This window comes from Sinocyclocheilus rhinocerous, unplaced genomic scaffold (assembly GCF_001515625.1).
Source record: "Sinocyclocheilus rhinocerous isolate Xijiao unplaced genomic scaffold, SAMN03320098_v1.1 scaffold1858, whole genome shotgun sequence".
NCBI classification, from domain to species: domain Eukaryota; kingdom Metazoa; phylum Chordata; class Actinopteri; order Cypriniformes; family Cyprinidae; genus Sinocyclocheilus; species Sinocyclocheilus rhinocerous.
Genome location: NW_015647052.1, coordinates 747599 through 765207, shown reverse-complemented (window position 1 = coordinate 765207; position 17609 = coordinate 747599). Strand labels below are relative to the sequence as shown.

General features: G+C 34.7%; 1 protein-coding gene across 1 annotated transcript in view; it reads right to left on the bottom strand.

The window, feature by feature from the left end:
- LOC107708619 (AT-rich interactive domain-containing protein 3A-like) overlaps window positions 1-17609 on the bottom strand; it is a 102912-nt gene that overhangs the window by 21053 nt on the left and 64250 nt on the right. The window contains exon 4 of the mRNA XM_016512898.1: window positions 12799-12871. Within this exon, the coding sequence (XP_016368384.1) occupies window positions 12799-12871 (73 nt within the window). The remainder of the gene's footprint in view (window positions 1-12798; window positions 12872-17609) is intronic.

Here is a 17609-nt window from a genome sequence, read left to right as displayed (position 1 = left end):
TAAGTTGTATTTACAACACTGTTCCAGAACACTTCAACCCAAATATTCAGATGTGTGCAGCACATTTTATGGAGGACTGTTTACTGATCCTGGTAGAGTAGACTACAATGCCGGCTGTTCTGACACACCGATTGTAAGTACGTTTTTTATATTTAAACTTTTTATATTTGACAATAATGTACAGTATGTGGAAAATAATGTGTTTTTTGAACCTTAAACCACATAAACACATTTCATTACAAAAAATACACAAAATAATATTCTTTTTAGCAACATCATACGACCCCTTTAAAAAATAAGAATTTTCAATTTTGATTTCATGCCGACTTTAAAAATAACACTCTGAAATGTATTAAAAAATAATGAATTTAAATAAAATTAATCTTAGGCGTAGAACACACTGTGGTTGGCAAACAATTTATTTATTTAATTATAAAAAAATTTATAATCTAAAACAACATTAAACTTATTTCGTATTTTCTCTAAACCTTCTTGGATATCAAGACAGTCACCCTGCAATTCTGGCCATATTAAAGATACACTGTGTGTGAATTTGCACATTATAATGTAAGCATCATTAATGACCCCTTGTGTTTAATTAAAAAAAAGTCAAAGAATGATTTAATAAAAAAAGAGAATGACTAGTAATTGTCTCTAATTGGCCTAATTAGCTAAGCCCTCCATAAAAACACTTATTATTTAGTGGTACAGTATTGCATGATTTGTAGATTATATTTAATAATTTATTTAGTTTAATAATAATAGTTTATAGTTTATTTAACTATAAATGAGGCGATATTTGACTCCTTAAAGTAATTTGCAGGTTCAAAAACGCAGATTTATTCATTCAGTTTTTGACGAAATAGAGCACAATCAGGCAATGGTGTTCACTTAATATTAACTTTTGTATAATATCAAAAATGTATAAAACTGCTGTATAAATTCAATGTCACATTTGCAAACTTCATAAACATTAAAAAGCTGTCACTCGTCTTAGTTCATCGCGATCTCACAAACTTCCGTTATAATTAATGAAGCTCTCTACACTGCACACTGAATCTATTATTTACATCGTGTCTACACTTTGTTTGTTATAATGAGAGGATCTGAGCTTGAATGACTCAGCACTGAACAAAAACCGCAGTCTGCTTTCACGACCTGTACTGTGAGAAGTGCAGCGATAAAAAAGCATTTTCATTGGCTGCAGTCTGCAGGTATTATGGCCAATCACAAAAGACGGCATTGCACAGCTAGCCATAGACACAAATATCCTGCTACGTTTTTATTATATATTGCGCTACGTTTATGTGCAGAACTGGGATTGATTTCGTAGGCTATTGAATGGATAAAATATGGAAATCACTTTAATTTCCAAAAAAACCTAAGCAGTGGAAAGTGTAACGCCATCCCCCCTCGAAATGTACTCACCAGCCCTGCATATAAGCCAAAACGATGTCAGGCCTATATAATCACTCTTTTTTGTATGCATATTGCATAGTTGTGCTGGGAGTGTAAAACTAATGTCCACTCTTTCATTTGTGATAACGCAATGAAACATGTCAAAGTCATTGTTCTTGGTCATTGTTTTTGACCAAGCTGACATACAAAGCTTATTAACCCCAGCCTATAATTGAATCAAATCAAATAGCAGGTGTTAGCCATTTTATTAGACATAATTTTGTGGGTTTTAGTGAAAATGGCAAAGAGGAAGGAGATGTCCTCTGCAACCAAGGAGGATATTATCAAAATGGCTAAATCTGGTCAATTGACTTTGGATATTGCTTATTTGCTGAATCTGAATGTCCGTAGATTTATTGCATAACACTGTGAAACAGGTACTATGCAGAATTGGCCAGTCAAAGAAGACTAGTTAGCATTTTTACAGTAGATTGAAAATCACCTCATTGTGTGAATGCTGATGAGATTTGCAATTGTGAGAAAATGTCTCCTGTAATCAAAAACAAGCGAGAACTAACAAAATATCTCTATTAATAACTGATTGTACTGTAATCAGTCTATGCTTATTTCCTGTGAGCTTTTTGTTTTTCAATGCATTTTTTTTTGCATAGTAAACGTCGCTTGCCTTTCCATATAATTTTGTCAGGTTAATACCTTAAACCTTCAAGTTTAGCGTTTTCATCTTCCCAATATAACATATTCCTGTTTTAATCAAACTTTTAGGGTCATTAAAAGCAAATATTGTGCAAATATTCCCTCCGGGCATCACTTGCAAAACCTTCCCTCCTAACATACTCCTTACTTAACATACCTTATAATGTACAAAGTTAAAACACAATAATGCACAAATAATTATTTATTCCCATGCACAAAAGGCCAAGCGAAATGAGGCTGGAGCAAATAAATAAAACCTGACTCTACAAAAGCCACCTTTGGACTGAATCTGAACCTGGATAAGCATCTTTAAAACAAGATTTACAAGCGCTCGATTTCTGAGCTGATGTATTCATCTCCTCTAGTTCCCTGAATAAGATGCAGTGAATAAAGGCCAGTACGAGCTTTTGTCATCCCAAACAATTTGATCTGGTCATGCATCATTATGACAATGAGTGATTGTGGAGTGCAGAGAAACACGTTTCGCCGAGCTCACATAGCTGTCTGCTGTTAATTGCTCACTGGCTAAAAAGGTTTAATTGAAAATGTGCTGAAGGGAATAAGCTGGTGTTGGGGCCAATCATCTATGTGGCTGCCTTCATCAGCAGTCTGCGTTTTAATCATTCACTTCAGCCAGATAATGGAAGGACAATGTGCCTGCGATTGCTTGGTCTTCCGAAGCATGAAATGAAGGGCTAATTTGTAAACACAACGCTAGAAAAAAACTTTATCCATGTGTATAAAACAGGCAAATTGCACTGACCAACAAGCCTGAGTAAGTCCTCTATGATGTGTTTGTCAGGAACACTAGGTAGCTTTACATTACATTTATTCATTTGGCAGATGCTTTTATCCAAAGTGACATTTAAGATATGCTACAAAGGCAACTCTTCCTAAGGAGCTAGTAACAGGTTTGCCTACATGCTTTCCATTTAACAAAAAAAAATTCAATCTCTGCCTGGGTTGAAAGTGGAGTACAAGTATAAACATTTAGCTGAAAAAGACAGGTGTGAGAGACCGACCGAATGGTTTTTTTGGGGGCCGATACCGATATTAGGGAGTAAAAAAAGTATTTATTACTAAGTATATAAAAAGTATTTAATACCGTGTATTTATATACACAATATTCTTTGTGTATATAATAGTACAGTACCAGTAAAAAGTTTGGACACTTTCCCATTCGTGTGTCCAAACTTTTGACTGGTACTATATATAGAATACAGTATATACATAAACAGAATATATATACAAACACATTTTTTGCAATGACCACTCAAATGTGGTGATCAAACACTTATAATGACGTGACAAAGATATGTAATGGAGGCAGGGCATTTAACAATTTAACAATAAACTTTATTATCCAAAATGAGTCTGACACCAATGCACTGAAGAGTAAAGTTGAAGTTTATTCAACTTTATTTCAATTCAATTCCATTCAACTTTATTGCGGATATGAAGTTTATTTCACTTCGGAACATTCATTCACAGATTTGCGCTACTGTCTTCACACACAGACGAAACTTACTAGAGAAGTGTGAAGTGTGACATAATATACCTCTGTAAATAAATACAATTTAAATTCACGTCTCGCGCACTTTAATTTAATCGCCCGTAACTCCCGGACCCCAGGGGCTATCGATGCAGGGGTACGTCTCCTCGAGACGTACACTCAGCGTTTGAGAAGGTTCCTCGAGCTAAAGGGATACCCCGAATTTGGTGCGGATCCGCTGCGCCGTTACGGAGATATGGCCGTTCAAAGTTTCAATGGTATGGTAATGCTGGACAAACTACGTAATTACATAATTTACAAGCATTTTATCTGTTTTAGGTTCTGTAAAAAAAAATTTCATATCGGTGGCATATCGGCGGCATATTTGCCGATACCAATATATCTGCGACCGATAAAATCGGCAAAACGATATATCGGTCGGGCTCTAGTGCCGATAGACGATAGTACTGTGTATCAACGAGGCTGAAGTCTTTGACCATAACTAGACGATTATTATTATTATTATCAGGCTAGTAATATTACCTAATTAATATTAGGGCTTATTTGTTCCATCATATTTCTTTTTCTGTGTTTTTACAGTGGTGCACGTTATAACCAATCACATACGATTCCTTTGAGTTTATGAATACAAAGGCCAATCAGAAGCATTCAGATGAGTCATCGCAGAAACAGCGGAGTTTTGTTGTTCAGTGCTCGTGCTCGCTGACTGAATTCTGCTCTCTCGCAAATTCTCTCATCATAAACAACAAAGTGCAGATGTACGTGTGATGTAAGTATAAGAGATTTATTCATCATACAGTGTAGACGCTTCACTGATTATAATGGGAGTGTTTTTAAAGTGCATAAACTCGCACTAGACTGAAGTCAGTGATGATGTTCTATCGCCAAGGCCGATATATGGCATTTTTAAAATATCGGCATCGGCCGATAAGTTTTTCTGTTTGGCCGATGCGTTCGAGGCGGGACTTTTATTTTGACGGCGCTGAGTGCGGCAGCGCCTGAGCACACAGTGCTCACATTCTCCCTGTTCGCTGTCATCGTTCAGTTCTGTCTAATACGGATAGAAGTCTGTCTAATAATCCGATAGAACTGTTAAACAAAGGAATTAAAATGTATACAAAAAGTATTATAATGATTGCTTTTATATTATTAGTAATATAAAGGCAAACATTATAATACTTCCTCATTTGCCGTCAGCATTCAGCAAATACTCATTTACATCTTTTAATCAAATCTTTGAATGGCTAATGAAAATTTAATTTCACAAACCTTGCAAACTTAGTCGAATCCAGTTGTGAGATCTTGTGAAGTGTGCATGTGACCCGCATGATCGCGTGTTCTCTGTGTGTTCTCTGCGTGACTTTCGGTCCGTGCAAATTAAATGCTTTAAACATAAATTCGTGATTTCAAATTATGCTGCACTTGCCCACTGTCATATTCATGTCATTTTCACTGTGTTCTGTATGTATGATGTGTGTTATGAGTGTTACCTTGGCTTTATTTGAAAAAATATGATTCCCAATGCACACAAACTTCCCAGAATACTGAGTGGTTACAGTTGAATAATTTTTTTTTTTACAGTTTTATTAGTTTTTTAATTATAAAATTATAAAAAATATTTATTTATTTGTGGAAAATACTTTGTCATCTAAAGTATAAGTATGTTTATTTTACAAAATAATTTTTTAATCCATTTTCAAATGATTTCAAATGAAATATTAATTAAAATAAATACAATTATATCGGCCACCCGGCTTTCCAAGATATCGGCATCGGCAGTCAAAAAACCAACATCGGTCGACCACTAATTCTATACACCGTAAAACATTTTGTTTTTTGTTTTTAAATAACCAACGCTGAAAAAGAGATGCAGCACAATAGTCAAAGACATACATTTAGTGCATGTTTAAAAAACAACTGAAAAGAAGCACTTTGTGGAGCAGCCAAATGTAGTAAATTAGCATAATCAAAATCTATACTTTTATTCTTTTTTTAAATCTTAGCAGAATGGCATTTCCACACACTTCAGGGGTGTGCTTTGGGAGTGCTATTAGCCTGAATTCCATCCTATGGAACAGAGGGAAATTAGAACTGAAAATACAGCAGAAACTAAAAGACTCATTCTTCGAGGCCGCTCATGGTCTTTCATTCTCTTCATTAGTATTTCAGGTAATTATAAAAGTGTCAATTATTGATTTATTCAAAAGAAAGTGCTGATGGTGCCCTAAGATGTGATCAATTTATTGTTGCCTTCCTGTGGGAATCATGAATCAAAGTGGGAATTTATCAGTTTACAATAGACAATAACACTTGCATTGTTCCTATTGCTTAAAGATTAGTGGTCGTAAATGAGCCCATGACTCTAAAGTCTCTTCCACGATGGACATATTTATTCTTCAGCCATCAAGTCATCTCAAAAGAAAAGGATACAATTAGGTGATTTACATCAGTTGTTTAAATCTCATTTCTCTTCAAATAATGAGACCACCATAGTATAGCCAGAGTCAAACAAAGAAAGTTTTCACCAAACAACTGTCCATGATTCTGAAACTTTCTTGGAATCACATGATATCTCTGCTTTGACAGAGGTATAATTTGCAGTACACGTTTCATTTACAGGTCTCAAACAGCTGGTCATAAATACTTCTCTCTATATAAAGCTCTCTGGGGGAGCAGGAAATTTCATCTACATTCTTCCATGAGTGGAGTTAAACACAGGACTGTTTGTGTTGAGCTGTGAAATAGAGGCAGCCATTTTGATGTGAAAAAAGATACGGCCATCTCAGTACACAGATGGGCTTGCGACAAACGATTCACATTTGACAGGTTATGATTGATGATGGCAAGGTTCAGGGGACACTGGGAAGGCCAGTGACCTCTGGTCTCAGGGCAGGCCTACAGGGGACAACAGTCCTGGCACAGATTCCCTCACAGCGGGGGAGAACCTTTCGTGTATTGCTTTTTAATGTGTTCTGGACACATAGTGAATCTGAGAAGATTTCAGCCAAAGTTTTCATTTTCTTACTATCGTCAAGCTGTTATTTGATCCTGTGACTGAACTGATGTGGAACGTCATTCTGGGAGGGGAACATTTTGCATTGCGTCTATCCGAAATGAACTATCACTTATTTTTGTGAATCATGCAGATCTACCAGCAAATTGCAAATGTTCTCAAGTTGAGGAAGTCTTTAGTGATAAAAATAAAATGAAAAATGTAGTTATTACAATATATAATAAAAAAGGTACCTTCCAGCAATGCATGCTCAGTTAGGACACTTAAATTTGGTGGTGAAACAATTGTCATTTAGAAATTGCAAGTAAATTTCACAAATAGTTACAAAGAAGAAGCATACCACATTGAAAGACTGAAATAGTATTTTCTTGTAAAAATTACTCCAGTAATCTTTATTTACAGTTCTGAAAGATAATTTTTTACTGTGTAGATGCTAATAGACAGAGGGCGGTTCTGGGGTTTGTGAGCCTGTGTCTGAAGTATAGAGAAAAACTGAGCCTCTGAAAGTACGAAGACTGGAACTTTCAAACTTCTCTTTTTGTTCTCAATCGAAGAACAACATGAGGGTAAATTATGGTAAATGATTTTTCATTTTGAGGTGAACTATTGCTTTAAGATTTGTTAGGGGGAAAAAATTAAATACACAAAGCCAAATATTAAAACTCAAAAATCTTGCATTATAGATATGTGTACAACATTTTGTGCCAGTCACCAAATATGACATTTATTTTCAGAGATACATGGAAAACACACTGCAGTTCAAAATACATATAAGAAAGTGTGTCCTAATTGCATTCTGAAATCTTCACTAGGTTGAAGCTCAGATTGCAGTGTAACCAATACTTGTCAAAGTTCTAAATATGAACTTGGTATCAATGATCATTGACCTTTCCTCTATTATAGTGTACTGCTTAAATTTACCTACCAAAATAACGGCAGGTGGATGGTTTGCATCCTGTCATTCATCTTACTCATGTCAAACATATCAAAATAAGACTACTGATCACCTAACATCAGGTGTTCAGTTAATATGTAAATTTAAGAAAGAACTGAAGACAATAAAATGGATATGTGCAGTTGCAGATCTAGCAGCAAATTGCAAATTTTCTCAAGTTGCGAAAACCCTTGGTGATAAAAAAATAATTGAAAAAATGTACACAATTACAATTGTTACATTAAATAATAAAAACAGTACATTTAAATGTTACCATACATTATTTGACAAAACATTTTAAAGCATAATCATAAAACTGTCACCCACAGATATTTATGTTATTCTAATCTATCATAATTTATAATGTATTTCAGAACATCTACATGTTACCATCTGGAAAAACAATTAATTTATTTTCCCATGTGTTCATTTTTAATTTTATATATTTATTTTATTCGTAATTATTATTTTTATGAAGACATTTATATCAACATGTAACCAACCCTCTGCAATAACAACCCCTATTTGTGAAAAACACTCTAAAATAATTTACAGTTACTCCATAAAATCTTAAACACAACAAAACCTGTCTAATAAAGCAGTGCAGTAGTACAGATAGTATTTGCAAGGGAGCAAATATCTGTTGTCAAAGAGCTGCAATAATAAAGTTCGGGAAAACACTCTCAGCAAGTGCAGCTTTTAATAAGAGCTGTAACATGATATCAGCTGTTTGTGCTTCCATCTCAAATTGCAATATGGTATTAATCTTATTCAATCCAAATATGTCTTGAAATCTCATTTATAATATGCAGCATGCCATTTGTAAAATGATCCTTACCAAGTTTCAAACAAGAAAAACCACTAACGGTGTGCTTCTATGAACACCCTTATTTCAGTGGGGGCAGCACGTTTCAAGATCTCACAGGAGCAAATAGTTTCGCTCTAGTATGAAAAAAACGGGATTATCAAATTATCACCTGTCACTGTTGAAGCCTACATAGATGTCTGATATTGCTAAGTGAAGGAAAATGGACCTGCAGCAACCATGTGTTACAAGAACGTGGAATCTGATGTGAGGAATATTACCCCAGTCACTGACAAAACGTCCACAGGCAAAATCTACACAACCACAGGCAAAATCTATGTTCAGATGATAGGTGTAGACTTTCAGAGGCACAATTTTTCTCTATACTTCAGAAATTTCTAACAAACCCCAGATACAGTGACCCCAGAACTGCCTCTGTCTATTAGCATCTACACAGAAAAAAATATTTTTCAAAACTATAAATAAAGATTACTGGAGTATGTTTTACAAAAAAAAATAAAAATACTATTTCAGTCTTTCAATGTGGTACTTGCTTCTTCTTTGTAACTATTTGTGAAATTTACTTGCAATTTCTAAATGACAATTGTTTCCCCACTAAATTTGTTAAGTGTCCTAACTGAGCATGTCTCGGTGGAAGGTAATGTGAATCCTCTGTCTCGTAGTCTTGTTCCTAGTGATGAACAGTTCCAACTGTCACTCATGAACCACCATATTGAATGACAAAACTTAATATGGTGGAAGTTAAATGGGAGTTCCCATTCTATTCATGCTGTCAGTTACACAGTATGATAACACAGCTATAAATGCCACTTGGTCATTTAACACCATGGAGACATGATTGACAACACAACAGTAAAACAAGTACGGCAGGTAACCTGGATTATGTGCTGAAAGACTCATGTATGACAGGAAAATCCTTAACAGACATAATGTAAAAAGCCTTTATTCTAAAACAACAGGGGTTTTCATTTAATGTTCATTACTGATAGCTAAATATATGTTTGCATAAAATATCTTTTAAACATTTGTGTCTTCAATCCAAACTGTATAAATGTAAGTGAACTCTTGATGAGTGCACTGGGTGTTCTGATTTTCCGAGCGATGAAGTCAATACAGATTTAGACATCAAGCATAAGAACAGAGGCAGCGGGGATTTAATTATATTTGATCTCATGCCTGAGCTGACGGGAAGAGCTTCACTTCACTGCATTCAGGCATTTTTATGTCATAGCATCACCAGACTGGGTGTCTCCTCGCTGGCTGTCTTGCATAGATTAGCCCATGGCGCTATAACAACAGCATGAACCGCGATTAAAACCTGCCCTACATTCCTGTCATCACAGATGAGAAAGAGCTAAATGACAACTCAGCCCTCTCTGTCATCTGTTGCCTCTCAGGGAAAATAAATCAGATATCCTGTGACCTGTAACTGCCTCAAACACTAAACCAAACCACCAAGGTGGAGTTCTGCTTAAAACACCACAATCTGTTGCAAAGATGGTTTGACTAGTCAAAAATGGCCACACATGATGTTTAAACAAATGTATTACAAAAAAATGTGTCACTGGTATGGAAAGCTTGAGAAAATAAGCTTTCCATACCATACATAACATACTGTGTATAATGTAGCACAAATTATGTGGAATAAAGAATTTTTTTAATTGAATTAATCACATTATATGCAGATTATAATTAATAATGCTACAACTTCATTTTCAATGGCCACACATGATGTATAAACAAATGTATTACAAAAAATGTGTCACTGGTATGGAAAGCTTGAGAAAAGAAGCTTTCCATACCATACATAACATACTGTGTATAATGTAGCACAAATTATGTGGAATAAAGAATTTTTTTAATTGAATTAATCACATTATATGCAGATTATAATTAATAATGCTACAACTTCATTTTCATAATATTACTAGAAATCTTGACCTTATTTTCAAAATATTATGACTTTAATCTTGTAATTATACAAAAATATTTTAATATTTTATAAATACTTAATTCTTAACTTTATGACCTTATTCTTGCCTTATTATTTTATGGTTATTTTAGGCATATTACTTTATGAATTTATTTTCATTTTTTAAATAATATTAATTCACATTAATTTTAATGTGACACTTTTTTTTGTAAGAGAACCAGCATAAAATTATATAATAATTCATACAATTTTTAATTTAATAATATAATAATAACATTAATATAATAATATACTTATTTATTATATGAAATTAAAGTAATCTAATACTGTACATTTTCAAACACAGACAGAATCTCCCTTTCAAAACTTGTATGTAACTACATTACAGCACTGATATATGTGACCCTGGACCACAAAACCAGTCATAAGTCGCACAAGTATATTTGTAGCAATAGCCAACAATACATTGTATGGGTCAAAATTATAGATTTTTCTTTTATGCCAAAAATCATTAGGATATTAAATAAAGATCATCTTCCATGAAGATATTTTGTAAATTTCATACCGTAAATATATCAAAAGTTTATTTATCATTAGTAATATGCGTCGCTAAGGACTTCATTTGGACAACTTTAAAGGCGATTTTCTCAATATTTTTTTTTCAGATAAGCTTATTTATTCAGCTTTCAGATGATATATAAATCTCAATTTCAAAAAAGGACCCTTATGACTGGTTTTGTGATCCAGGGTCACGTATAGTATGTACTGACAAAAGCATGAAATGAGCTCTGAATAGTCAGCTGTCAAAATGTTGTGAGCTATTTGGTAATAATATTGTACTGCTAACAGGTGGCAAGGTCAGCAACACCCCACAATACATTTACATAGATTTTGTTGAGATACTGCCAAGTACTTTTAGTGTAATGTGTAAGGAAGGACAGAATGATTATCGGTCATTGTTCATTAAGAGAGTGTTTCTTGCCCAATTCTTCTTTCTCAGAAAAAATCTGATATATTTTCTGTTTCTGCTGTTTCAAAAGCCCCATCTAGTGGCAGAGAATGAATTCACATTTTCAATAAGCCCGTCTGCTGTTTTAGTCCAATGCGAAAATCGGCCCATGTTTTTACGCAGAAAACACGCAGTTGTAAATGTGAAATAGTCACAAATGTCAGTAAGATATATATTTTAAATTAATATAATAATTTATATGTTTGACTCATCCCTTTTCTTAAAAATGGTTTAAAGGCTGAAATGGGATGTTTATAATTTTATAAGACTTGTTTTTGTGAAAACCTGTATTTTCATGTCATTTTACGGTTTAATATGTTACAATAGACTTTTCCCTAATACGGTAATTCCGGTAATACGTTGATAATTTTATTTGTTCAGGTCTTAAAAAGGGTTATAAAAAGCCTTAAGTTGATTTTTAAAAATCCCGCAGATATCCTGTAAATAGTGAAATAAAACTCCTTCCTTGATATATGCCGATATTTGTGTTTAGAAAATGTTTTTGATTGACATTTCAGGGGGGCTAGTTAAATTCATTTCGGGCTACCAGAGTGAGTGCCTGTCTGAATGGCTACCAGGGATTTAGAAATTTTGCAAGATTTCTTAATTGTTTAGGAAAAAAATCAACTTGGATGTAAACCAAAATTATAGTGAAAATACACCATATTACCAAAACAGAGCAGAGCCACACAAAACAACAAAAACAGTCCAGTGTACTTAAAATAACTCTGACCTGTCTTGGAAAGTCATCAAAGGCTGCAAACTTCCTCATATTATGCAAGGACATTAAAGTTCCTCTATAAAATATCGGCGTTCTGATGTCTGCTGAAACACCTCGGTGGGAAAAACTTCTCAGATGATGTACCTCCCTCAATAAAGCTGAAAATTCATTATGCCACGGCCATAATACCAGGATGCTGGCTTCCCTACCGTGGCAAGGTCATCCCCTCAGGGATGTTTTCACATAATCTAAGAGTAATTATAAAACAAACAGCAGAAGCCGTTGTTTCAGATAGCATCAGGGGCAAATGGACGGTTCAAACAGGAAACCTGAAAAAGCCTATCACAATAGTATCTACACATTCTCAGCCTTTACCAAAACAATAAACCCTGCATTTCTATTGTTGGCAAGAATGCAGATGGGTGGTTAGACATGATGCTTTGTTTTCAAACACAGGTGGCACACAATTATAATCAAACCTACTTATTTTAATTGTTCCTATGAAAGAAGTTCAAATTTTTTTTTAAAAAGCTTATTTTCTTATTTAGTTTTCTATGAAGATGAGTAAATACAATTTCACCTGGAATATGTCCAAAATTGTTCCAGAAAGACCTATAATTAGCCATATCTGAACATTATAATCTAAAAGCAACATATGGGTTTGCAATGTGAGTGTGAAAGGGTGTGTTCTTCTTCTGACATTTGTGATCTGAACAGCTGCACATAACAAAACTCACCTCTTTTTTGCATGAAACTGAAGAGATCATCAAGAAACTCCTTCCTTTTCTCATCATCGTCCAGTTCGTACAGCTGTGAAATGAAAAGAAGATGCTTCGTTAGTATTTTGAGGATTTTGCTTTAAGTTATTACAGTTATGAAGCTATGAATGTCAAGCATATACAGTGCACCCCTTCTATGGTTAAATATATTATATTAAGGCTGGATGCTGATACACTCACACCAGTGGAAAACCACATGCATTTTAAGGGCGCTTTTCCCTTTATTGGCATATCCATTATGTTTTATCATCCTGTCCCCTCTCTCTGAATGGACATGCTCAAAAGAGCCTTTTAAAAGCCATCTCGTGAAGGAAAAGACTGCAACATGATGGAAATATGCTCCTCAGCCTTCACTTTCAATAAGCCTTAGGCTATGTTAACAGGCGAGCAGGTCGATACAGGAAGACAGAGGGATGACCTTTGAAAACAGCAGGGCACATGGAACAAGGCCCCGGAGATAATAACCGATCATTTAGGAGTGTATTAGCTGTCACCAATATTAAAGGACCAATGCAATCAATACCTCGGAAAAAGGTACAGTGGGTTTAAAGTGTGAACAAGACACAACAGGCTTTTACCCATATGTGACATTTCCGAGGATTACAGCACAAATACAACATGTTCTGTTTGAAATATGACGAGCAAACAAAGAAAAATCTCTAATTGGGAATGAAGCTCTAAAATGCAGTAAAGCCTGTCAAGCCACCTGCATAGATGATATCTGACAAATTCTGTATATGCTTCATGCTAAGGATGCACGATTGATCGAAATTAAATCGCAAAGACGATAAATCGCGATTAGGCAGAAGCTGCGATTGTCATGCGTATCTTTCAGTGAAGCACGGTTCTGTGATCAGCAGTAAATCTCCATCCGAAGGCCAGAGGGCGCTCTCGCCCAGAAACTCCAAATACGCCTCGCAGAAGAAACCCAGGAAATGTCTTTATTTTCACGTGCTTTCAGATGGAGTAGCATTTACTACACAGAGCCATAGTTCACTGACAGCTTTCATAATCGCAGAACAAAGGTGACATTTGAATCAAAGTTAATTTAAACGAATCTACCCTTGCTAAGTGGTTGTACATATGTGTGAGTTTAATGTGTTTGTGCAGATATCGATGCACAAGCTATGACATATGATCAACTGACTGGCAAGATGTTGAGCGATAGAATGTAAACCCTTAAGAACAAAGCACAGAATGTGTAACATGAGAATCCTGCTTCTCTTAATGTACGCAGATTTAAATACAGACGTTGCATAAGTCAGACAACAGAACATTCTGGGATAAATCAGGACTTCTATTATATAAAATATTTCTAAACATTCTAAAAACAAACTGATTAAAAAAAAAAAAAGTAATTTAAAGAAACATTTTAAAATAGCATTTCTATTTTTGAGATTTTCCTTATTTTACATACACTGCTTACTTTTATCTATCCAACACTCTGCCCACTTCAGTTGAAGTGTCAGCAGCCATAACAGTAAATTAGTGATTCATTAAGAGGTGATGTAATTGTGACACTGTCAGTTGCAGAGGTCATCACTAAGCTAGGGTGATCAGCAAAGGGGTAATTTAGTCAAAAGTGTAATGACGTCTACAACATTGCATTAAATATTAACAGATGGAAAATACATTAGAGCTATGCTTCAACTTTGAGTGGTCCATTATGCTCATATTAGTTCTATTCCCAGCATTATGACTGCAGGAATGCAGAGCACTGATGCACGTAGTCTCACAAGACCCCGATGAACCTAAATCTTGGTGTGACTGGAATGATTCACAATTTGAAATCACTGATTATATAGCATAATCTATTTTGTTAAATCACATACAGTCATGTCCAAAAGTCTTTGACTTCACTGATAATCTGAGATTCAAAATCTAATTAACATCTGGAAAAAAACAACAACAACAACAGAAAGATAAAATATTTTGAAAAAAATGCATAGAAATTTACATTTTTAAACAAACTTGTGAAGTTCATGTTGCTCGAGTGCTAAAGGACAAAGGGAGACAATCCAAATAATGAATTTTACGTATGACATTTATTGTGTTAATGATATAAGGTGAAATACAAATTGTGTATTACATTAGAAAAATGTTAAACATAAGCATTTCGCTGGTCTCAGACTTTTAAACTGAACATAATAATTATAATAACTCATAAGTAATTCCATTTAAGCTGTTTTTCTAAACTAATAATAATAATGATAAATGTAACAAAATCTTTTAAATGCCTCAATTAAACGGACCGTTTATTGTTTAAAACCTCACTGTGCTCACAAGTCACATATCTATGTCATTCGTAAGCCAGTCTGGTCTGTCATTCCTTACTGATCTACTCAGTAGTTGAGCACACGTGTGTGATCATCATGAAGCGTCTCAATGATTCCTCGTAGTTTCGGATGACACAAGCTGCTTATAGAGTCAAACCCCCAAGGCTGCTGTAACACTATGTGATCACACCCAGACTCATCCTTCAGCAACTACAGGTTCGACAAGTATGGGCAAAAGTATGTATATTTATGATATGAAACATATGAAATATGTTTGAGTAGCTTATGAATTACTTATGGCATTCACGTACTTAGATTTTTTGTGTAAAACATTTTTCATACTTACACATTTGTTTTTCAGACCTCATCGAAAGCAGGAAATACAAAGTAAAATATTTGTATGCTTTTAATCTAGATCTCAATACATCACTGTATTTTAAGTGTGCATGCTGAAAGAAGTATCTCGCCAGGATTTCAGTAGAGGGAGCTCTTCACAATGCAATAAATGATCACACACGACTGAAATGTTTCACGTCTATCAAGACATTTTTACCGGCTCTTTCAGAACAAAACCAGACCAACAAATCAAGAAAATTGACTCTCAGACTGGGAGTAGAAAGAAAAGCATACACTTTTCTTGTGTTTATACAAACAATGTCCAAGATTTGTTTCACATATGAGGTAGATGAGCCAGTGACAGGGTGACATTCTTTTTGACTGAAAACACACACACACATCACTCGTTTTGTCAAAAGCAATGAAGGGAGAGCTGGGCTATGAATTTGAACCCAGTTAAAGCTGCTACATGTCATACCAAAACCTGGAGGCTCAGCAGAGGGACTGACTGTTGACCTAAAGTTTGGAAATGCTTTTAGTTGCTCGTAACCTCTGCGACCTTGCAAATAATACACACCCGGTGTTATACTCGTGGGTGTACTCATTCAAAATTCTAGCTAACAGCACAGATGAAAGGCAAAAATGCAATTTAAAAATAAGGCAACGTAAAATAACTTAAGGTGTAAATATTAGTGGGCATATTTTCATTACAATCTTTGCAAAATTCACTTATTAAAAATAACCTCATTCTGGTTGGTCAATCGTGGCATTCTGCTGTCAAATATTTTTGTATCATGGGCCGCTAATCCAGTTGTTCTCAACATTTTTGACTCCAAGGCCCCCACTGTCCACAACAAGTAGATTATTACAGTAGAATATTACAATTTCTACCTGATAAAATATTTTAGATCAAATAACTAGAAAAATGTATCTTCATAAAAAGAATAAAAATGCCTAAGGAATCAAAAGATTGTTACATAATTACACTTTAAATATTCTTCAAAGAAAAATAAACTGTTGAGGGGGTGAATTGAAATAAACATTACCTTGATTTTAGTTTTTTTTTTATTATCTTATTTTAATGCTTGTTTTATTTTAATTTTAAATCAAGTTATCTTGAGGCCCCTTGGTTGAGAACCAATACGCTAAACTGTATATTTTTATTCATACAGCTGTATATACAGTACATAAAGCACACATCTGTACATAAACTGTCGGATCTAATGTAAGTTACTTTGTTTTTTTTAAATTTATTATAATTTTTATTTTTCATAAATTTTACTTATTTAAATGTTCTTCTTTCTCTCGTGTTATATATGTACATTATGTATGCATGTACCCAGAGGTCCTGGTTACCACAACAAATCCCTTGTGTGTTTGTGCACACTTGGCGAATAAAGCTCATTCTGATTCCTATACTGGGCTAGTTTCATGGCTCTCAAAGCACTCTACAGTTTATTTATTCTCACAATATATAATATATAATATAATACTTCAAATTAAAATCAATATTTCAAGTCCATATATTCATTCATTAGGTAAATAGCTGTATAAAAAGCAAGATAATATACAGTTAGATAGTCATTATTGCAAAATATTCCCTTCAGGATGGTCTGATTGCCCTGTGAGGGTATATTTTGTGACATTGCCGTACATGATCTCTTATGTAAAGTTAAACTAAGACTAGAAGTACAGAAAATTAGTGTGCTGAATTTTTTTTTTTAATGACTGGCATTATTGACCACTGTGAGATTAAGAACAAAAAGTTAGTGGAATAAATAATTTTGAGGGTAACAATCACCATCTGTGCTAACAAACCACTAATTAACAAGCATCAATACTACGGAAAAAAAACCCCATGACAACAGAATCGATCACAAGAAGCTTCTTCATTGTTTATGGCACTGGTCGTGTGTGTGGACACCTGTGTGTCTGTGTGCGTGCATGCACCGTGTCCCAGAGCTCCTGGGAAACTGCTGGGCTTAATGTGCCTGTGTGTATTTGAATGTGAGTGTGAGTATGTGAGAAGCACCAGCGCAAGGGAAAAGGAGTTAATTAGAGAACAACACGACTGGTCACACTGGCACTGGTCCAAACTGGCTGACTGCCAGTGCTGCTTCCATTCCATTCCATTCCCCCCCCCCACACACACACACA